Source organism: Tachypleus tridentatus, chromosome 1 (genome assembly GCF_004210375.1).
Source record: "Tachypleus tridentatus isolate NWPU-2018 chromosome 1, ASM421037v1, whole genome shotgun sequence".
In the NCBI taxonomy this organism is placed as follows: Eukaryota; Metazoa; Arthropoda; class Merostomata; order Xiphosura; family Limulidae; genus Tachypleus; species Tachypleus tridentatus.
In genome coordinates this window covers 13613156-13638743 of record NC_134825.1, presented here as the reverse complement: position 1 = coordinate 13638743, position 25588 = coordinate 13613156, and the positions used below count along the sequence as shown (strand labels likewise).

General features: G+C 30.5%; 1 protein-coding gene and 1 pseudogene across 2 annotated transcripts in view; both read right to left on the bottom strand.

Annotated features, from left to right (window-relative positions):
• Window positions 1–25588, bottom strand: part of LOC143242168 (techylectin-5A-like) — a 41999-nt pseudogene that overhangs the window by 13526 nt on the left and 2885 nt on the right. The window contains exons 2-3 of the transcript XR_013022522.1: window positions 17715–17857; window positions 16999–17182 (exon numbers count right to left, since the gene is read on the bottom strand). The product of XR_013022522.1 is annotated as a techylectin-5A-like (transcript). The remainder of the gene's footprint in view (window positions 1–16998; window positions 17183–17714; window positions 17858–25588) is intronic.
• LOC143242463 (techylectin-5A-like) lies at window positions 5672–12950 on the bottom strand. Its single transcript, XM_076485896.1, has 2 exons — window positions 12205–12950; window positions 5672–8740 (listed from the first exon to the last, which is right to left on the bottom strand). Exons 1-2 carry the CDS (start codon window positions 12251–12253, stop codon window positions 8454–8456), a joined length of 336 nt encoding a protein of 111 aa, XP_076342011.1. The 5' UTR covers window positions 12254–12950; the 3' UTR covers window positions 5672–8453.

Below are 25588 nucleotides of genomic sequence, written 5' to 3'. Positions count from 1 at the left end.
TAATAAATCTTCCATTTTGTATGATAAAAGTAGTAATTCAACGTTTTCAATATTAGTTTAAGAATCAGTATGTTTGAAAGTCAATTTAATACTTAAGGTAATTCTATATACAAAATTAATAAGAAATAATGTTACCGGTAGGTGATCACGTGACGATATAGTGTTACTGTTAGATTTATCTAAAGGCAACGAACTAAAAGTTTGAAATAATAATTTATAAATGTAATAATTTATTTGCATATCATGATAATGGTAACAATAGTTTTGTAGATCACCGTCGTATTTCCCATTGTAAAATAGCATCGAGATTTGTATACTAATAACGTTATTGAAATTATTCCTGAAGAATGGGTACAGTTTTTCTACAAAGAACAACAATAATGACATTTATGAAACAAGCTGTGCCCAAACCTTTACAGTATCTTGGTAGAAAAAGAAATTTCATCATTCCAACCTTAATGCACTCTATATGAACGGTGAACACGACAGTTATGCTGATGTGTATATATAGTGACGACGTGACTCACATGATGCTGTCTTCAGTAGATGGTTATCGTGAAACAATGTTGCCTGATAGCATGAGTTTGCGAGATGTGTGAAAATATACAAACTCTTGTATTCTCGTTAATAAAACGCACCACATGATACAGGACTGCAGATACATGATATCACATACAAGATATATATGAACTGTATTAAACACGTTTCTCCAACAAACATTTAAATTACAAATGCAATTTTTAATGATGTTATTAATAACACATAGATTGTTCTGCTTAGCTTTTAATACTTTTACTTCTTCTCTTGTTATAGATTACTCAAGTAACTCTAAATAATATCTTGTGTGTGAAGATATAAAATCATGACATCATCAAAATTAATCAGTAACAGGCTATTGAAAAAACATTCTCTCTGGCTTCAAAGCTGGAAAGATTCTTAGAAAAAATCTGAACATTAATTTAAATACCCGATACAAATAGAGTGGATTAATTCCGAATACAACAGAATATACTAATTATAAATACAAAATAGGGTGGTTTAATTGTATATACAACATAAGGTGAGTTATTCCTAAAAAAGAATATATTGATGAATCGTTATAAATACAAAATATTAGTGATCATTGTATATATAGCATACTGATAAATTAATTATAAATACAACATATTATGGAAATAATTCTAAATATAACATAAGTTGATTATTCTCGCGGTAAAATTTTCATTTAAATTGGTTTAATTAATATTTCTTTATTCAATACATTATTTCGAAACATCGTTCTTAAGAGCTTTATAAAATTTTCCATTTACAAGTTATTGAAATCTTATATTTAACAACACATTTAAAGAAACATCAGTAGTTGAGATGCTCGGCTGACAATCTGCTGGTTGTGGGTTCGAAATCCTTCACAGAAATGCAGCCTTCGATAGCTTATTATATGATTATCAATTCTTTATCAGTTGGTAAAAAGTAGTCCAAGAGCTAATTGTTAGTGTTGTTGATTATCTCTTCTAACTTTAGATTGTCACTTCTAAATTAGCTAGCACATATAAACCTGGGTAACTTTAAGATAAATTAAAAGAAACAAACCGAAAATGACATTAATAAAATATTAATGAAATATTTACTTTAACGAAATGTGTTAGGTTATGAAAATGTTCTATATATAAAATTTTTAAACTATGAAAGTGTGTAGTCATAAGAACTTCAAGTATTAATGTAATTATACTGTTTGAAGAATTGATTAAGGCGTTTCACATACAGACGAGGTAAGAAGTTGGTTAGAATAAGTTATGTTCGACACTAAGATGTGGTCAAGCTTAAATTATATTAAACACTTTCTTAAATAATTTCTTATCACTTATTTTTGGTTTAGCTAGTTATAAATAGGTACTGCTCAAATGATAGAAAGTTGAGGTTTAAACAAATTGCCTGACAATGAAAAATTAAAATATTAAAATGACAAATTTATTATTTAATATTTGCCCTGTAACCCTCTGAAATAACATTGTTTATGTTACTTAATTAGTGGATGTATGCACATTATTTGACACGAAAGTTTAATGATGTAGTATTTGAGCAATGGTGTGATTGTCTATCCGTCCGTTTATGTGACGGAAATAATGAATACAATAATGCTATTTCTTATGCTGAAATACAACAAGGTTTCCGTGTCAGTTGTGGTGAATTATGACATGGTGATTCTCCCCTTCCACTTTATGGCACCAAAAACAGAATAGTTAAAAAATTCACCCTTTGGGTATTCAAGAAAAATAACTGTGGTCTGTGCAACAACTTTTAATAAATAATAAAACACAGTTGTAAATAACAGTACTGTCCTTACAACAATGACACGACTTTCACAAAAACTATACTTGAAAGTTTGATTTTATCTTCAGTGACAGAATTTTTAAATGTAGTGCTAAAAGTTAGACTTCTTAATATCTGTTGTTTTTTGAACAAAAGGAAGTACGTTTAATGCATAAAACATTAAAGTTTATATGAGTCGAACACTTTTCTCGTGTAGTACTTATCAGAAGAAAAATATATATGTATGTAAATGTTCACACTGTTCCAATTTTTACAATAAGGTATAACTAGCACGATAAGCAATTGTTTCTGTTATTTTAAAAGACTAAGGAACTGTATTAATCTTCCTGTGTATTTTAATATATCTTTTAAATATTGCTTTAAATAAATTATTTTAATTATTACTATGATCAAGTGATCATGAGCAAAACTAAATTACCACTCCTAAAAGAAATAGTTAAGTGTATTTACAAAATAATTTGTCAGGATAATTTGAAAGTTTAGAAATTTAGAGTAAATAAATTTATAATAATTTATTTAAAATTAGTTCAGTAATCACATTTTTATTTATAAGAATGCCGATATAAAACAAATAGAAGTGTACATAAAACATTTTAAACTATATTCAAATTATTACTTTACATATTTTAAAGGTGAACATATCATTAGATATTATAGAGTCTAACGAACGGTATCTCACCCTTTACTAGAAGTTTCCTGGAAGAGCAAACTTGAATTTAATATCAATAAAACTTGCTCCAATGTAAAGTTTGAGGTTTATGACAATATGAAAATAATTTAAACGCTTGTGTTTTATGTTAAATTTCTGGGTAGACATTTCCTGTTCAGAGCGCTGGTGTCAGACAGGGTTCAGTAACTTGAGAGGAAAAATAAACACAGAAGATAAACATAATTCTACATTCAGTAGAATCAGATTTCTTAAACACTAATCATGCGTAGTGTAAACAAAATTCCTTGTTGGCCAATGTTAAATATAAAGATTTAACTACAATGAAATAACATCGATATTGTATCGGTGCTTCCTGTATTATTTAGTAGTGTTTGATAAAGGTAGGTGTATGTAATGTGAAAACATTGAACGTTATAGTTTGAAAATGGAATTTAAAGATAGAGTTAATGAATTATGGGAGAGTAGATGACAATCATTAAACTTTAGTTAATAATTTATTAATTTTGAGTTATCATGATAATAGATATGCCTAATGAAGGTTATTATAAATTTATATTTTGTGTGGCTGAAAAACAAAGGTTTTTAAAAGTTGTGATTAGTTACAAGTAAGATTGTATTTAAATTTTCTATTGCAGCGTCAAGTAAATATTGACAGAATTGTAGATAGCATTAGAATAGTTTGGAAATAAACGTTTGATAGAGTAATGAATACAAATTAATACTGTTATCAAAAGTTTAATAAAATATATCGACAGATAAACAAGTTTGATTGTAAAACATGGTAGTGGTGTGTGTTTTCTTACTGCAAAGCCACATCGGGCTATCTGCTGAGCAAACCGAGAGGAATTGAACGCCTGATTTTAACGTTATAAGTCCGCAGACATACCGCTATAGCGCTAGAAACTTGTTTTAATACCCCTAGTGGGCAGTGCAACAGACAGCCCACTGTGCAGCTTTGTTCTTAATTGGAAATAAACAAATATATAAATGGATAAAAATGAATTTATTTTTGTATTCTTATATTATATTGTTTTGCTAGGTAATAATTTCAAATTACACTGTATACATTAAAATATAGTCTTAAGGATGGTATACAATACATAACATAAATCGATACGTGTTGGTTAACAGTTTATTACTTTTATGATCATTTGTTATCTATACATAATGAAGCTATCATAATCCAACACTACAATTCTTTTATAAATTAATAGATCTACCCTTTATTGGAAAACGAACTGATTTTAAGAGCCCTATTTTATAGTATTATGTTTAAAATCCACCATTTAAAATATAAATAAAACTCTACCGAAAGTCCTTGTGAGAGTCGTGATCTTATTGTTAGACGTGTACTTTAGTTTTGTTTGATTTTGAATTTCACGCAAAACTACACGAGGAAAATCTGTGCTAGCCGTACCTAATTTAGCAGTGTAAGACTAGAGGGAAGGTAGTTAGCCATCATCACCCACCGCCAACTCTTGGGCTACTCTTTCATCAACGAATAGTGAGATTGACTGTAACTTTATAACGCCCTCACGGCTGAAAGGGCGAATATGTTTGGTGCGACTAGAATTCGAATCCGCGACCCTCAAGTTACAAGTCAAACGCCTTAACCCATCTGGCCATGCCGGGCCGAAAGAGACACGAGGGTATTCTACTGATGCCTCCTCAAACAACAAATCATCATCAATTAGTATTTCAGTAACACGAGTTATTAGTTTATTTTATCTCATTTATTTCTTAACTTCTTATGCTAAAATTTTGGCAATTTTACTTTTATGATATTTTCTACTTGTTCTAGAGGATGAATCAAGTAAACCTTGATATTCAGACATGATCAAATTTTGTTGGAACTGATAAATATAAATTGAATTATTATTTTAATTTTAATTTAGGTTAAATTTTGTCTCTCATTCAGTACAGTTCACGAATCTCCAATTTATTTTTATTATTATTATGATTTACCTGGGAAAAGTCTGCCATTCATTACGTGACGTTTTACGATTTAAAATATCTTCAAACTGGATATAAAAGTTAAATAAATGTTAATGTCTATTAAATTTATGACATTTGCTAATAATATTGATAGACATAGTTGTCTTCCTTATCAAGAACATATTTAAAACTATAAATAATAATACAATTCATAATATCGGTTATTGCAAATAAGAAAACTTACTACATATGAAAGTTTTACAATCTTACTCTGTGGAACTGAATATTTTATCGAGGGTTCACAATGAGCGAAATAATTTTGAGTTGTTAAAAGTGTTGTTCATCTAACGCAAAACTAACAAGCCTATCATTAATTGAGCGTGAGTTTTTAACTGCTCCTTTTATCTAATGTTTTCGTAGAAATGCCAAAATTCGATGGTAATCCGCTGAAGTTAAACAAATAGTAATGTTCGAAATCTATAAACATTCTTGATAAATTAACTGTAGTTTGCCGATCAATAAGTGTTTCACAGTTATAGCTTTAAAGATTTGTAGTATACCAATTGTATCAAACGAGTTATGTATACTGTCTTTCGACGAGTGGGTTAAAAGTCTTTAAGGTGAGGTTGTAGAAATTTCAAATGGTCCATCAATACTCTAGTGCGTTCGTAAAACGTGTATTTTGTGTTCCTACACTCCAAAATCTTCTATAAAATTAGGAAATAGGAGGGCATCTCAGAATACACATTTAATAGTATAAGTTACATGCATTTCGAAAAATAAATTCAACTCACACAAACCTCGATATTGAATAAATATGTGGAAGTAAATCCGTTGCAGATTTCACCTTAAGTTTTCTTTTAACAACTTGTTTATATGCTCAAGCTATTCACACGAATTTATTTCTTTGTTTTGACAAAGACTTACTCTTTTTGATAAAACTCCACACACGTTGGTAATATTATAAAGACATATAAATAAGGACTAACAATTTTACTTTCAATCAAACTTGAAAGTAATTCACTAGTAAATAAATTTACTTTGCAATTATTTATCTGTTTGTATTATGATGTGTAAAATTACTGGAGATTTATCCGACCAATTTTCTTCTTAATTTTAATGTTATAGAAAGAAACCAGGTAATTAACACCACTCACTGCCAATACTTGAGATGCTCTATTCGGATAACAGGATTAGCCGTTACAACTTTCTTTGATTAAAAATTTTTCGGGGATGGTTTTCAAACGTACGACGTTCAAAATCTATTTCCATGATTACGCCCAATGTATTATACAGTTATAACGCTGTTAAAATATTTGATCGCACGTTTCATAAATTTTGTGACTTTCTTTAAATGAATTTCGATCCAACATTTAACAACAAAACAATAGAATAATAACGTAATTATTTCTTAAACGTCATACAATAATAGTAATACATGTAAACCTACAGTGATACTGTTTTTACATTAGTGTACGCTAAACTTATAACTTGTGTATTCATTAGTTAAAGTTTGTATTTTATTTTAAACAACTCATATATTAATATTTATAAAATCAATAGGCTTTAGAAAAATAAAGTTTTATGAAACAGTTATTGTCAACTCTTAATCTTTAAGTTCTTTAGTGATGTTAAATATAAGATATGTAAAAATGTTGACAGTCTCATTCGAATATTGTATAACCTTGATTACTACCCGTTATATCCGTGTTGCATAACGATTTCCACTAGGTCCTATTTCCATGTTATATAACTTTGTTCAGAGAGATTATTTCCTTTTTTTTTTGTAACCTTCTTTACAGAACCTTCTTTCTATATTTTATGACTTTGATCGCAGAACCTTAATTCTATGTGTAAACTAACTGGCAAAGCTTATATTCTTAGATATCTTAGAAAATTGTGAAACTAAATCTCAAATAAAATATTTTCTTCGAGATAAATAAGAGTATTCCGACACTGAAAATGTTAAGTATTGTTTATGAATAAATATAAATACTGCTTAGCTGTTCAATAGTTATATTTACTCAAAACTAAATGGCTAAGGGTATAAGGTAGTAAAAACATATTAGCTTATTCAAGATATTTTTTAAAATGTAGCTAAAGGTATGTAACAAATTTTTACAAATGTACATATTTCTATTTATGTAGATTTTCTGTTTTAAAATTCGTAAATATTTCAAAGTTTGAAATTTTGTTATTTTTATTTAGAAATGTCTGAAAAAAAAGCTTATAAAATTTAATTAATTTGAAGATATATAAATTGTTATATGGCACAAAATAGGCATATTTTACTTAGTTCTATTTGAATTATGAGGTTTCTATACTTGGATCAACATAAAGATTACACGTGAAATAAAATGCTTATTAACTGGAAAGTGTTTTCTAAAAGATGGTGTTATTATTTTAAAAACACTTACACGTTTTCTTTGTAGTCTCTTACCTTCAGTATTTTGTGATTTTGTTTAAATTAAAATTATATTTTATAACATATCATTCGTGAAGTTTATAAGTTAACGTTTTTAACAGCTAGCAAAATTTAGGAATTAAAAAAAAGTAAATGTAAAGATTGTTCAAAATGAATTGTATTGATATAGAAAAACGAATAACAAATCAAACAATTTTAGTATAACATACAGCTAGCAATCACTATTCTCATAGTGTTAATGGATTGATATGAAAATGAGTAACCAAAGAACAAATATGAAATAAAAAAAATCATAGATATTTAATAATTTAAAATTAACTTTAGAAAGAGATAATGCTTCATTAATTGTAGAAGTTCATTTATGGCAACACCGTTATGTCAAATCATTGGTCAATATGTTTTGAAAATTGTGATTACGAAATAAGTTTCAAATGAAAGTGATACACATTAATGTTCAGAATTTTTCAAGTTTGTATTTAAGACTTGTATTTATGTATTTGCTCTTCTGATTCAGTGAAAATGTAAAATGATTTATAACAAACAAAGTGTTTCTATGGTTATTATTTTTAATATAGAATGAAAACAAAATATACCATGGAAACAATTTGAGTATAAGGTCATTATCAACAAAATATTTGTCTCTATAACTTTATTAATTTTGAACTTATATTTATAATCTTAAGAATATTAAACTTGCATCTCCAAAAATATTAAATATTCATTATTGAATCAAATACGTAGAAACACACCATCTTTATTTAACAGTTTCAGATAGAATAACATATCTCATATCTAGAAATCTTCAAATGTAACAAACACAAAATAAGTGTTAAAATATCTTTTAAAAGATTCAAAATAATACGTTTTCGTAAATGAATAACAATAAGAAAAAATAATAAACCTTCTTTATTTTTCAAGACCAACTATTCCTTGATATAATCAAAATTAACTAAACCTTATTATTTTCTTCATCGTAATTCACCAGCTTCCTGATCCCAACTTATGTACAACCAGAAACTTAATATCAATTTAAAAAGTTAATTTTATGTATCAAATAAAAACGAGAGTTTGGAAAGATAAAACACTACTTTTTTACATTGGAATGTTACTGTTATTTACAAGAATCTCAAAGTTCAGAGGTCGAATTTTAATTGATACTGTCTTGAGAGAGTAATGATAACCTTTCCATGCCTTCCAGTTCACACCATTGGCGTAGCTCTCGTGTTCTCCGTTCAGATAAAGTCCATTTGAGTTAGAGGAATAACATTTTCCATACCACCATCTTCCTTTATGTAGCTCTGCACAACTACCATAATACGTGTCGTGGTCACAGTCCTTGGTAGAGAAGTTTAACTCGTCGTGGTTTGTCAGACTGTCGTCTTGGTTAAAGAAATAAAAAATTGTTTTTTGACTGTGATTTATTATTAAGTTATCACACCACAAATTATGTATACCATTATATAAACAGTTACCACTTGTTATACAACGATAATCAACTAATACGTTAACAACCTCTTAACCTATTCTCTGAAATACAGTTTTGGAAAGAAAAAAACAATAATGGTATGAATAATCCTATATAGAGGGAAAACTTAAATCATCAGTACATGAATGTAAAACAACAATGGAAAGCAAAGAAGGCTCCTCTTATCTTACTAGAAAATAACTTGGTGAGTGGCAAACCTGGTGAAACTACATCAGAACACTGAGTTGCCAATTAGTGGTCGAAAGACAGTGATAGTGGAGCAACCTAGGGCCAGTAATATGAAAGTACCAAGAACTTAATCCATGAAAATTTGTAAACACCCTTGTGAGGCACCACGAATTCACATTCTCATGAATAATACTTTCTCTCAAAACGTTGAGAACAAACGACATCATTATAGCATTTGTACTTTCATTGTACCTCAGTGTTCCTTTATCAACATAAATAATAATTTTATGTTGTTTGAAGAGAACCTTACGTTGTTTCTCAAGTACGTTCATAAGGTATGAGTTTCGTTCAGCAAAAGTTCATGAACTTTACAAATATTTACAAGTTTTTCTGGATCGATTCTTCAATTATAGCATTAACAGCTTATCTACAGTGAATATTTAGTTACAAAAAAAGGAAGAGAAAGTTTAAACATGATAGTATTAAATATATAATTAACCTCTACAATGTTAATACCAATTATTTCAATGAAACAGAGGGCGCTTTTTCTAATAATACGTTATGTTATTTTATTCATCTCCGAGGTTATAAATAGTGTGATTGTTTTTGTTTAAAGATTTTCTTTCATATAAATCAACAACAAAACACAGTTTTCTCTTAGTTTTTATTACAATTGCTTTGAAGAGCTTCTAGATCAACAAAAATATGTTACAGTTTATTTATATATATGAAAATAATATCTTCAGCACAAAGTAAGAATCTTTGATTATTCGTATCCAAAATAAAATAAAAGCTGTAATAAAAAGAACGAAATATGTAAAGAGATACTAGTTGGATAGATTTTTAAAACGACTGTCGTTTTGCTATGCTTTCCGCCAGTACAGCAGTAAGTTTACGGTTTTATAACGCTAAAATCAGTGATTCGATTCCCTACGATGGGCTAAGCAGATAGTCCGATGTGGCTTTGCGATAAAAAGACACACATAATCTACCTTAGGTTTGAGTGAAATTCAAAACAAACATTTTGCTATACGTATAAGAATGTGAACCAAACTTTGTGTTTAAAATCGTTTTAAAAACTATCCAATTAGTATTTATTTTGTTTTAGTCACTTCATATACAAATCTAGAAGTATCTAAGGATCCCTATTTTCCTTTAAAATTTTAATTTTCTTTATCAGTTTCTATATACCCATGGACATCTTTAAACATACAGTGTAGCTCTGTCAATGTTTGTTTGTTTGTTTTTGAAATTCTCACAAAGCTACTCGAGGGCTATCTGTGCTAGCCGTCTCTAATTTAATAGAGTAAGACTAGAGGGAAGGCAGCTAGTCATCACCACCCACCGCCAACTCTTGGGCTACTATTTTACCAACGAAAAGTGGGATTGACCGTGACATTATAACGCCCCCACGGCTGGGAGGGCGAGATGTTTAGCGCGACTCTGATGAACCCGCGACCCTCAGATTACAAGCGCATGCCTTATCGCGCTCGGCCATGCCAGGCCTCTGTCAATGATAAATATAACTTTTACAAGAATTAAAGCCAGAATCACAAATTCATAAACTGCAAGCGTTATTTTGGTTTACAGTTTGTAAAAACTGCCAAAAGAAGGGTTACATTTTATAAATTTGTTATTGTGATTTTATTTTTTTTATCTCAGTACTTTTTGAAGTAAGATTCCAATTTGATTTTAAAATTAATATTTTTAATACACCTGTATTTTTCAACTTTTTATGTTATACCTGTATAAAATATATACTTTCCCTACAGAAACTGTCCAGTGTCTAGTTATCATTATGTACCACTTTGTGTTAGATTGAATTGGATAGTTAACTAACTGCATGTTATATTTACTTTGTATAAATAATCTGTATATATTTATTATAATATGAAAAGTGGATACTTTTAAATCAGTCATGCAAAGTGGAAAATTTTTCTAGCAATAGTCCGAGCCATCTAGGAGCCAGCACCGTTTAGATTATCAAGTAAGTAATAGATGAAACAGTAGGTGTTTTAAACATTTTTAATTGTTTTAATGGAGATATTAATGCTTTAGCGTATTATTGGTATATATATGCAAACAAAACTATGCTCAGCAGATAAAATTAACGAGGAATTAGACAAAATAAAACAATACTTCATCAACATCAATAAGATTCCTCCACAGACCGTAGAAAACATTATACGCACACAACCAACAAAAGTAAATATATCCCACGAATTAAAAGATTACGAAACCATATACTGCTGCATACCATATATTCCCGACATCAGCAGACAAATAACAAACATTTGGCAAAAACTAGTAACAAAATATGACATTTCAGTTACTACCAAATTTATTCAAAAACCAGGCACAAAACTGAGGTCTATACTATGTAAAAACTACACTGACAAACACCACACCAACATTATTTATAAAATACAATGTGATAACTGCCACGACAAACCAAGCTTCATTCTCACCACAATTCCCTGGCGAGACACTGGAAGCATACTCAAGTTCAATTAATAGAAAAATTACCATAACTGAACTAAAAATTAATATTAAAAACTTGAAAAACACTTCCCCCGGACATGACCAAATACCAAATATTATTCTGAAAAAAAGCTCTACTCTCCTATTACAACACCTCACAAACATCATGAACATTTCACTAACAACTGAATATTACCCTGACACTTGGAAAAAAGCCATCATAACCACGATTCCAAAGAAATAAACCAACAGGACCAATCCAGATAATTTCCGTCCCATCAGTTTGTTAAGCTGCCTTGGCAAATTGATGGAGAGGGTTATCTCCAACTGTCTTCTCCACTTTTGTGAAACAAATAATATCCTTCCTGAATCCCAAAACCTCCAGGAAAAACAGGCAAACAACAGATCACCTCACACGACTCACCGAATCAGTCTATAAAGCTTTTAACAGCAACCAAGTTACCATTGGTGTATTTCTAGATGTCAAAAAAGCATTTGACAGCGTTTGGCACAATGCCATCAAATACAAACTAAATCACCTAAAAATAAATCCTACTATAGTTAAATGGATTTCAAATTTCCTAACAGATAGAACAGCACAAGTAAAAGTCAATAAAACTATATCTAAATATTTCAATATAACTGCAGGAGTGCCCCAAGGATCAGTCCTCTCTCCACTACTATATATTATTTTCGTCAGTGACATACCTTTCCCCAATTTTCCATACACGCATAATTCACAATACGCAGACAACATCGCTATCTGGAGCACCTCCAGAAACCCAGTGATGGCCACGTCTCGCGTGCAAGAATCACTGAACAACGTCTCAACATGGAGTAACAAGTGAAGAGTAGTGTTAAATCCAACCAAAACACAAGCAATCACCTTCTACAGGAAATTAAAAAACAAAGAAAAAATCTAGAAAAAATAAAATTATCACTCGGAAATACGCCCATTAACATGAGCAAAAACATCACATTCCTTGGCATCACTTTCGACACGAAACTAACATGGAAAAAACATGCTAACAATATACACTCATCAATTAGAAAACGGATTTCACACTTAATGACTCTAACCAGCAAACACTCGAAATTCTCACCAAACACCATTATCCAAATACTTGTATACAAGGCTTACATCCGTCCACTGATAGAATATGGATGTCAAGTAACATATAATATGTCAAATAACACACTCCAGAAAATCCAAGTTCAACAAAACAAAATACTAAGATCTGCATTCAGTCTACCATCATTCACTCCAGTAAATTATATACATCAAATCAGCAACTTACCAACACTAAGAAATAGACTAACGGAAATATCACATAAATACTATTTAAAAGCAGAAAACAGAAACAAACTAACGGCATCACTTTACAAATTAACTAGTGCACCAACTAAATATATTTCACCTTACAACATATTTCAAGAATCACAAATCACACAACAAAATACTCAAAAGACAAAACTCACGTTAACACTATGTATTTTCTTTTTTAGGTCTCGGGCACAGGACAGGTAAAACTTTCGGCGCCTGTCCTGTGAAAGTGGGTTTTTCTCAGGGCGCTCCCGTTTCCCCCCACAGCAAAAAACTTAGGAATTGGATCTATAGGTCCCAGCCCAGGCAACTTTATTGCCAGGCCCTGAATCGGGTCGTTTGTGTTCGTGTTCATATTTACTTTGACATCTGCCTTTCCGGACGGGACCTGGCTGTTTTCTCCGGTGCTGCCTTTGCCTGGGTCATAGATAATATTAAGTATGACCAACTTCACTCCTTCACCCAAAAAAAAAAAGTCTAAAAACTATTTAAAATAATAAAGAAAGCTACATTCAATAACCTTCCACGAAAAGGGACGAAGAGGAACCACTTACGATTACTCTCTCTCTAAACTAAACCCACGTTAGTTTGCGTTTGCCACGACTTCTATATTGGAGAAACAAGTAGAAAATGGAAACCAGATTCAAAGAACACAAAAAGTCACCTTCACATGTTTTCAAACACTGCGAATCAAATAAACACAACATAACTATAGAAAACACACAAATACTAAAGAAACAAACAAAAACAAACGCAAAATTAAATAAGTCTTACTTATACAACAACTCAAGCCCAAAATAAACCAACACAAAGGAACACCTCGAAACCTGTATTAATAAATATAATCCAACATCTAAGCACGCCCTCTATATTCTTACACTCAGTTACACAACTCCCTTCGAACATGTGGTCAGCTATCGGTCAGTTACCTCTTTCTTTGTGAACCTGATGATGACCGAAAAAGGTCAAATCGTTGTTCTACTTAAAATAATTTCTCAACTTAAACCAGCTGTTTTTACATATATATATTATTTACTACCTTTATCGATTTCTACTATTAAGTAATAACTACCGTTACCATTTACTATATTTGTGGTAGAGTTAAAATTGTTCTAAAGTAAAGTTCATACTTAGTAATAATGAACAGGATTAATATTTTTTTATGGTTTATGATGATGTTACTTATGACAGTTTAACTAGATTAACTATCAGAAAAAATACGATATTCTATATGTGTGATATGTCTGTACATAGATGTTAAGGCAAAAAAAGTTATTCAGCTTTACCGGTCTAAATAAACACTAAAATATGTTATGAGTAGGTGTACATTGTTAAATAATACAAACAATATATCCAATTCTAATAATGTACTACTAATTATATATATAAACAATATCATTGATCAATATTGTTATTACACATTACCTGCATCTCCTGTGAAACCTTTAACATGCAGACGATAATACAATTCTTCATTATCTATCCTAAACTCCCGATAGAGGGCGAACCGCTTTTCACCTTCTTTGTCTGTCAGATCAAACCTGATTGAATAAGTTCCTTGGTTCGTTAAAGTAAAAATCCAGTAATTTCCTGAGAAAACAGATACTTTGATTAATTTTTTTTATGCAATAATTACTGCAATAAATAAGTTTTCAATTAGTTAACACGAACAATAATAACTGTCATAACGAGATGTAAAAGTAAAATCTGATGATTAGATTTCATAATATTTATGAATAATGTCCATTTCTTTAAAGCAAATTGTAAAAAAAGCATTTCATTGAATTCAAAATAAAGAAACCACTTACGATAAGTTTAATTACGAAACTCAGTAATAATCGTACATTTGCAAATACAATGTTGCCTAGACTTTACTAATGTTGTTGACGTCATATAAGTGAAACGTTCGGTGTATTTCTAATCAGTTCAAATGAGTGTTATTTAATAAGAGCCACTTGCATAGTTTAGAGAACATTCGAAGCCTCAGTTGTTAAGGTATTTATATAAGAATCTCGCGAGTAAATTTTAAGACGAAGTACAAAGTGAAATGGATTCAATTGCAGTCTAGACAGAAAAAACCGTGAACTCAGCCGACGTAAGAGTGACCAGCCTTGACGGTCGATATTTAAATTGTGTTTCACAACTTAATAGAAATAAGGAGAATGATTTACCCTGTCAAACGGTGTTCAAAAGTAATTAAAACCGTCTGTGTGGACTTTGAAAAGGAAGACAATTATTTCAAGCTCATGATACAATTATGGGACATAACGGAGTATCTTAGGAGAATTATTCACTGATACTGTTCTGTTGAGAGTAGAGAAAAATTGTTAGTCTTGTCATTTGCATTATAGAGTAATTGAATCAGCTCAAGTGGTTTTTAACTGTAAAACAGAATTATGTATGATCTTAGATAAGTTTATGGTTACCTATAGTGTTTTGAATACATGTATCATTTCAAAAAAAAGCAGATTATGTGCTGTACGTTCATTATTTGAATTTATTGCCAGCAAGTCACAGACACCTTCCGTTTAATAATAAAAGTATACATTGTTTGTTTTTGAATTTCGCGCAAAGCTACTCGAGGGCTATCTGCGCTAGCCGTCCCTAATTTAGCAGTGTAAGACTAGAGGGAAGGCAGCTAGTCATCACCACCCACCGCCAACTCTTGGGCTACTCTTTCACCAACGAAGAGTCGAACGCCTTAACACATGCCGGGCCATGCCGGGCTCCCATGTATACATAAAACCATGACTTAATCAGCCAAGGGAATATGAGACTCATTGTTGGAATCATGTATCGAATGACAGTTTAGCAAATAATTGAGGACATAAGGAACAATCTCATAATGAAGACTGAAAAATGCAAATGATATGTAAGAATATGGTCAAACATGTTCAGCAGGATTGTAATCAAACAATGTAAGTGCTGTTTTGTGTCCAAAGGCTGAATCTTGTGCTTAACATTGTAGCCAGCTGTTATTTATATGTTATCTTTTTTAAGCGTCAAAAGTTACATGATCAGCAAAAGTAATCAACTAAAAATGAATGAACCAAAGACAGGAGTAAAATACAGTTACTAGATGATGTTATTCAGTCGCTAGAGGGTAAACGATATGTTGATAAAATCTGTTTTATATGATAAATGTCTTATTTCACTACAGCTACATCCTTTTAAAAGTTCACCATGACTGTAATGACAACATATAGAAAGGGAATCTGCCAATATTATAGTTTTAATGCAATGGACGTGACAAAAGAGTTGCAGGAATTTCGAGAGTAATTCAAATGTTACCAAAACTTGAGGTATAGACAGTGTTAAGGTACTTAAAGTAGACATTGAAGATGAGTTACAAAAGTCAGCACATCAGGAGAGGCAATAATACAAGGATAACTCATGAAACCACTGTGTCTAGTCTCTCAGACCAACAGTTACCCAAACTTGTTCTTACTCTGCAACATCCTTATATACTGTTGTGTATAGTCACTTAGCTTTACAGTTATCCAAAGGTGTTCTTACTCTACGACATCCTTACATACTGTTTTGTCTAGCCACTTATCTGTTCAGTTGTCCAAAACTGTTTTTTTTACTACAAATTTCGTACATACTCATAAGAAAATGAAGTTAAATTATACATGAAGTTGACCTTATTTCTTTGTACACTTACCGTCCAGCCTCCTCCATCAGTATCCATATCACAGTAAACATCAAAACTTCCTGTAAACATCCATGATTTTGGCCAGATACGGTACACTCCACTAGTATGGTTTCCATTAAGGAAAACATCTGTACAGTCTCTTGGTCCAGAAGAGGCTTCAAGGCATTCCATTTCTTGTGGACACAAAGCATATAAAATTGAATTTACGTAAAATATCAAAGCAATAATAAAATGTTTTCAAAATTTTATTCGTTTAGCACAAAGCTGCAAAATGGGCTATCTGTGCTCTATCCACTACGGGTATCGAAACCCGAATTTTAGAGTTGAAATTCTACAAACATACATTCGGTTTTGTATCGAAATAATTCTATATATTTTAAACATAAGACAAAATGATGTCTAAAGTGATGAATATTTCTAATAGCAAAGTTCTGATAGAAATTTGGAATTACAAAACATTGTAATACAAACTGTATTCACCGGTTTAGATGTTAACAGATAAGTAATGTGAACGTTAATTTACCATCGCTGTGTATTTTATCTTTAGCTTGTGTAACCAGTACAATGATTGAATCCAGTAGAGTTGATTCTGATGTCATTTGACATCGCTTGAGGTTTGTCTCTATCTGACAGCTCTGATGAACCAGAAGAAGAATCATGACAGGTTGGATACTGATCATCATTTGGTTAATTTTAAGTCTCATCATCTGGAAAAAAATGTTATTCACACAATAAAATATGTTGAAATTTGTCATTTATGAATGTATATTGTATTACAAACATATGTATTTATTTATCTATATATTGATTCTAGCTGCTAATAAACTTCACATTTATCCAGAAACTACTAACTTTGGTTTTCACTGTATCGAAGTTTTATCCTAACACAACTAAAAATGATTATCATATGATATCAAAGTTTTATAAAACTCTTGTAGTTTCAGTTAACTGTATAATAAAATATTTAGACAAAATCTTATTTGTAACAAGTCGCCTCTTTCAAGAACTATATTTTTGTTTCTTTCTTTTAGTTAACTCAGAAATTTATAACAATATAGAAACAAAATTCATAATAAACAATAATAATCATCTCTACTGTCAAAATAACTCATACTTGATATGTCATAAAACAAAAATTATTAGTACATTTTCTTCCATTTTCGCTTAATTTCTTAAGTTTGCCTTAAAATTTCATTTTCAAACTATTGCGTTCAATATTTTAACATTACTAGCACTTACCTTTATTAAACTGTACTGAATAATAGAGGAAGAACCGATACAATGTTGATGTTATTTCACTGTAGTTCAATCTTTATATTTGACACTGGCCAACAGGGAATTTTGTTTACTCTGTGTTTGATCAGATTCTCAGAAGTCTGATTCTACTGAAAGGAACATTATATTTAGAGTCAGTTTTTATCTTTTCTCTCATGTTACACGACTTCGTCAAACACCAGAACGAGGCTACTACTCAAGAGTTTACCAAATATTACCAAGAAGTCAGTTAGTACTGGTTCTGTTTAGTGAACAGCAACAAAGTTCTATTAGAGGTTTCTATCTCAGTAAATAACTTAGAAATTGTTTGTGACCTTGTACAACCAGGATTAAACTTCCTTAAGTCTGTGTTAGTTACTTCTAACCTTTTCTAATGTAGTTGGACAAATAAAGAAATACTTAAGTAACTCAATAACAGAATTAAGTATACACAAATACTTTGAAATTTAAAAAACATACAAAATGGGACAGGATTGCAATGTTTTAAAATAACATTCCGTCACTGTTAATATGGCCTGATGAAGTTGCGACACACCATGTCAGACTATGTTGGTATCACTGGTTGCTTTAACAGCAGTAAAAGACACATTGATTAAAGTGAAAAATGAACACATAACGATATATCTAATAATGCCACGAGAACAACGGCGAAAAACTGTTTTTTAAATGTACTTTTATCCCATTTTATCTGTTTTTGAATTTTAATATTTGTAAACTGTGGGATACCTCTAACATTAAATAGAAAGACGTTATATAAGTGCTCTTTTAAGTACATATTATTAGAGATTAAGTGACAGCCCTATGATTTACTACTGGTCTAAAGGAAAATGGTAATTAAAATAGACATCATATCTACATCAGTATCTGATAAGTGCTTAAATCATTTTACGTTATGTTATAAACATCAAGCCTTAGATTAAAGTGATATATATTGTTAATAAACTAAAGTTTACTCTTATTTTAGACTTCTAGAGAAGGATGAGGTACCAAGGGTTACACTCGTTAGGCTCTGTTATACCTTATTAAAATATTTATTTTATGCGGTGTTATGATAAGCGAAAGAAAACGAACAAAAATAGTTTTAATATAGTTTAAACTGTTTTTTGTTGTGCTAGTTTCTTTATGTTGACTTTAACCAAAATTATAATTTGATTTTTACAGCTAATTATAAATAAGTGGTTAACATTTATTTACTCTAGTTTCAAAAATTTCACATTATCCTGAAGACATATTTGTAAATTTGCTTAATTATCTGTTTAATTTGTTCAGAATATTTGACGAAATAATTCTGTTAACTCATTGCAATAATCAAAACAATTTATTTAAAGCAATATTTATAAGATATTTTGAAATTTAGATTGTTCTCTTTAGCCATTCTATTTATTATTCTTCGTTACATTGATAAACTGCCACGCCATTACTCTATTATAATATTGTTATATTAAGATACTTTTACAATCTTAAGGCACTTGGTTTCACAACATAACCCACAAGTCACCAAGTGTCACCAGTGTTTAACATAAGTTAAGCAGGACTACATGTTACTGTCGTACACGACTTATTCTAACCGATCTCTGACCTCGTCTGTATTTTAAAATCTCAAATACAGAATTAACAGTCAATGTATGAGGCCTTCGAGGTTAATTTTAGAACACATTTACTGAAGTGGGTCAAAAGAGTGAACTTCAGGTTGCCTCTCAACTGTCTCAACCGCTTATTCTTATTTAAATTAGTTGTTATATACAAGGTTTCACTAAATCCAAATTTTTATTTTGAAAACATTTTCCAGCTTTGTTTTCAAATAATGTAGAATGTATTCACTAAAGTAATAATAACTAAATAAAGTAAAAGTGAAGCTATAATAAAATACCATTAAGCGATATTTAGAATTGTTTCCATTATAAGATGTATTTAGAAATAAATCGTCAATATCTTGTACTGAGAATTGTCCCGTACTATTGTGCATTTAGAATTAATCATCCTTATGTTGTAATTATAATTAATCCACTCTGTTATAAATTTAGAATTAATCTACATTATTATATTTTTAGAACTAATCTACACAATTGTGTATTTAAAACTAACATTATCTATGTTGTGTTCAGAATTAATCCACCCTATCTTGTATTTATAATTAATCCACTATGTTGGGCTCTGAGAACAAATCGGCATTATTCTGTATGTCAAACAATTCTAAAATATTGTTAATTTAAAATTAATCCATCTTATTTTGTATTTACGATTAATCCACTGTATGTTGTATCTGTGGTAAATCCACTCTATGTTGCATTTAGAACTAACCTACCCTATGTTGTATTTAAATTGAATCTACTTTCTTGTTTATTTCTCTAATCTTTAAGATAATCCAAACAACTTTTGTTGAATGGTGATCCTGTTTCTAACTACTCTATCAATCTCTTGAGCTTTGAATCAAGACAGAATAAATTTTCAATAGTTTATTAGTGATTAGTATTGGTAATTTAAACAACAAATCTTAATTTTGCATATAATTATATTAGAGTTATTTTTCTTGGTGTTAATTAATTGACAAATTTATCTCACAATAATGATTTGACAAACTAAAGTATTTATTATGTTTTATTTTCTTATGAAGTTACTTGATTTTTAGTTTAGCAAATCAAGAAACTTATTCCATCATGTTCGTTTTAAGATAAAAAGAAGACGAAAAACTGTTCGCTCTCTGTTGGGTGTTTAGGATAGACAGTGAAGATCTTTACTGTCGTCTCAATGTTAAAGGTTACTCAGGAAGATCCAGGTAAAATTTTTAACTATATTAATGAATGATATCGTTTAAAAAGATGTTTGCTGGTACATTCTTAGAGTTAGAAATATTGTTTGTATTATTTAACAATATACACCTACTCATACGATATTATAGTGTTAATATAAACCTGTTAACGATGAATACATTATTGTCTTACCAACTACATGCAGACATATCACAGATACAGAATATTACATTTCTATTGAGAGTCAGCTGAGTTAAACTACCAGTTAACTCAACTAGCATTGAAGAAAATCTCCGAACATGAATTGTGCTGCGATCTTTTGTCTGTATTGAAAAAGAATTCCTATAAATCAATTTCTACAACTCCTGGTCATGAATCTCTATTTCAACTAAAATTTCAAATCCTAAACATTTATCACGATTGTATTAAATTTAGTTCAGATCTTATATTGATATATTTAATTAATTTGATATTATTCCAATTAAAATTATGATAACAATGATTGTTAGCTAAATGATCTGCTTATGTTGATTATTCTCTTTGGGTTCAGTTTTAAATAACTACATTTATCGAGTTAAAATAGTATCATATTATTTATTTACTTGAAGTATTTTACCTCAAAATTTTATTTATCTCTCATAATTATTGTCTGAACATTTTTGCTAACAACACATTTTGATTATTTTACAATGTTTTTGTTGTCATTATGATTAATATGTGAGATAATTTTAGTCGATGATTAAAGTGTAAGGTATATGTTACAGTAAGTCCTATTTAACAATATGGTATTACATCTATTATCTTACACTTTTGTTTTCCGACTCTGTAATGTGCCTGAGTTTCTAATAAGTGTATTTCTTGTTTTCTCTTCAAAAAATCGTTATCATATAATTTTAAGTAAACTTTTGACATATTGCAGATAGTTACTTATCAAAATTTATTTCTTGATGTTATATTACTGATCCATATTGCAGGAAACGGGTTTGGTGGACACAATGTGTAAAGATTTTCTACAAATGACAAGGATAATGACATTTATGAAACAAGCTGTGCTCAAACCTTTAAAGGATCTTGGTGTAACGACAAATGTCATGATTCCAACCTCAATGGACTCTACCTGAAGAATATACATGAGAATTATGCTGATGGTGTGGAATAGAGTACATGGTAAGGACAGAAATACTCAGTTCCAGATGGGAAGATGAAGATACGACCCCGATGCTAAAACCAGTACAATTTGTCAGGAACATCAAACCAATTGTATTTGTGATTCACATTTTACTTATTAGAAATATATCTTTGATGTTTGGAGAGACTGCTTTAATTATCTTTTAAATAGTAGTTGCAAGATTAATAATAGGGTATCAATAATCCCAGGGCTAAGAAACTACACAGAATTACTTTATGTTAAAAAATCTTCCATTTTGTATGATAAAAGTAATAATTCAACGTTTTTAATATTAGTTTAAAAATCAGTATGTTTGGAAGTTGATTTAATACTTAAAGTAATTCTATATACAAAATTAATAAAAATTATGTTACCGGTAGGTGATCACGTGACAATATAGTGTTACTGTGAGATTAATCTAAAAACAACGAACTAAAAGTTTTAAATAATAATTTATAAATCCAATAATTTATTTGCATATCACGATAATGGTAAGAATAGTTTTGTAGATCACCGTCGTATTTCCCATTGTAAAATAGCATCGAGATTTGTATACTAATTACGTTACTGAAATTATTCCTGAAGAATGGGTACAGTTTTTCCACAGAGAACAACAGTAATGACATTTATGAAACAAGCTGTGTCCAAACCTTAAAAGGATCTTGGTAGTACAAGAAATTTTATCGTTCCAACCTTAATGCACTCTATATGAACGGTAAAAACGACAGTTATGCAGATGTGTATATGTAGTAACAACGTGAGTCACATGATGTTGTCTTCAGTAGATGGTTATAGTGAAACAATAATACCTGATAGCGTGAGTTTGCGAGATGTGTCAAAATATAGAAACTATTGTGTTGTCGTTAATAAACGCACTACATGATACAGGACTAGAGAGACATGATATCATATACAAAATATATATAAACTGTATTGAGCATGTTTCTCCAAGATGTAGGAGAACTGGATATTCAATCATTCTTTTTACGACTCGGTTGTTTTTCTTGTTAGAAGAAGTTCTGTAGACTTCCATGGATCCTGCCTTGAGTCAAATGGGCGGACATAGATCAATTGAAGTAATTTCCCGTAACCGTCGCGTGAAAATACCCATTCTGCATCTTGGAGCTAAATAACATTGACCCGAGCAAGCACCAGAATCCCAAAACGAAGGCTATTACTTGAAGTATCAATTGTGACAGGAAGAGGAAATGCTCACTTGTCAACTCGTTTATCCGCAGAGTGTGAAAGATTCTATAGGTGGTATGTAAGAGATTCTCACAAAAGCACAGAAAGATCTGTCTGTAGAAGTGAAATATGAGATATATCGGAGATGCAGCAAAGAAAAATAAATTTCCAGCTCCGTTGTACGAAATGGTACTTACAGTTTACAATCACTGTACCTTCTTCTCTAAAGCAAGATGAATGAGAATCATTACAGTTAATGTAGTGAGGGTCCATAGTAGCACTCAAAGATATCATGGTCTTTACAATCACAACGAATACAGTTCACAGAACTACAACAATATATCTTTTTTATGACCAAACTGCTGACACTGATGACATCATAGAATAATAGGAATAGATAGCCATAATTAACAATGAAGTTATCCTGGAGATGTAAACATCGAAATGACAACATTGGCAGCATAATTCCATCTTTACGAGTAGATATACATCACACTGCGAAAACTACTTGGCAGAAGACGGAGACACCAGCAAAGCTCTCTGAATTATGGCGTTTTTCAAATCCCCCTAAACAATAACTTCTCATGAAGAATTCACAGCTGCATGAAAGGTAACTTCAATTGGTATATCCCTCATATATATCCTAGGAATTTGGGATAATTTCAGTGTGTTTTCTTGTGGATTTTTCCACACAAATGCCCATAGAATGTAGCTTTTTAACTGACTTTAAATAGCCATCAAATTTTTCATCTCTTATGAATAAAAAAGGAAGACATATGTCCTAACTTGTTTTCTGACAAAAAATGGAAAATAAGAATATGAAATGCAGAAGCAAGATTTGTTTAATATTGGTGCTCAGAGTCTTCAAGACGTTGTTATTTACCAATAAGATAAAATGTACATTATTTTATTTTTGTATAATTGGGTATCCATAATAAAAGGAGAATGATTCGGTGCCCTCTGATTACACCCATCATGAAGTCCTTCGAGGGGACACATATACTATACTCAAACATCAACATCAGACACAATGTCCACAGCACACTTTGAGAAAACCAAACACTGGTACTCAATTGACCCTAGCCCAAAAGAAAAAAGCCGAATGGTTCTAAGGATGACCAACATAACGCCATTCGTTTACATAATTCAAGGGCAAAGATGTCTATTATAGTGCCCGTGACACCATCCAACAATAGGATCATATTACTCCCATTCACAGGTCGTCACGAGTGATAAACACATGGGTAGATGTTCAGATCCAAGAGGAGGTAAAGTGAAAGTACAGAACTTTCTCTGGGAGGTCTCCTCACCACATACATGAATTTACCTAGCGGAGTTCATTGATGTCAAAAACAATCAAAACAATAATTGGTTGATATAATGATACTTAAAAGAACTTGTTTGAACTGTTGACATTTAATATGTGGTTCAAACATTATCCTGGTATTTATAAACTTGTAGATTGCTACAGTATAATGATATAATTATGAGATTTTAGATGGTTAAATGGAATTTCAGAAATAAACTGAAAAAGTTGAATAAAGAAGAGCCTAACAGAGCAAAATGAGACTTCCAACTATGTACAAAAATTAGCATGGTCAATGACTCTGTGGTATAGACTAGATGAAGTATACATAGGATTAAATAGGAAAACCATATATTTATATAGACATACACAGAATGACTATCTGAACAAGAAACTGAACTCTGTGTAACAGTACATAAAACCTCTGTATTGAACAGAAGAACATAAGAATCGAATAGGAAGACTTGAAAAAGAAATCTATCTTAGAAGCTATATTCTGTTTCACAAACTACAACTACTAATAAAACATTTTCGTTTCAATTTGTTGGGATAGAAAAATATCAGAAGCTAGAGAACATTTGGTTGGAGGAAAATCAGCACAATTCATTAGACTGTTTCAGTCGGCTATACGGATCACAGTGACAATCAAAATGGGGAAACTAACTTCTAGTACCGAACCCGCGACCCTCGGATTATGAATCGCACGCCTTACGCGCTTGGCCATGCCGAGCCCCGATATAGAGAGCAAACAGATTTCATGATCTAAGATCAATCCTAATGTAATGAGTTAATTGATTCGTTAAATTAAAATGCAGTAAATTTTAATAAAACCAAAATATTGTAATTAACTTTGGTTTTAAAATTAATGCTAGAAGAAATAAATTTGTCAATTAATTAAAACCAACCAAAAGAACTGATATAATTCTTTACATACTAGAAATTTGGTTAATAGAAATCAAAATATTTATAAATTATTTCTATTTCTCTAAGTGGACAAAGAAAAAATTATTTTAATATTTGTTGCATGGGATATTTTATCTGTATTTTACACATTTTACTTCTATTACATTTACATGATAATAGCAGCTTTCTCTCTACAACTATATCATTATACCTCGCCAGAAATGTTTCTTTATGTCTCCCAAGCCCTTTTTATATTCTTGGCATAACTTGTAGAAGTAATATGTGAAGTTTCAATAATCTTCCATTACTGGATCACCGAAAGAGTCAAGAGATATTGTATATTTTGATTTCAATAAAGTGAATTAAAAATAAGAAAGATGTAAAATTAAATTTGAATTTCCTTGTACTTGTATTTTTACAGCTTTAATGGATAATGGAATACTCAATAGAATCAAAATGTATATTTTAAGTTGTACAGAGAAACCTGTGGTATATAGAGCACAGATAGCTAATTATACACCTTTGT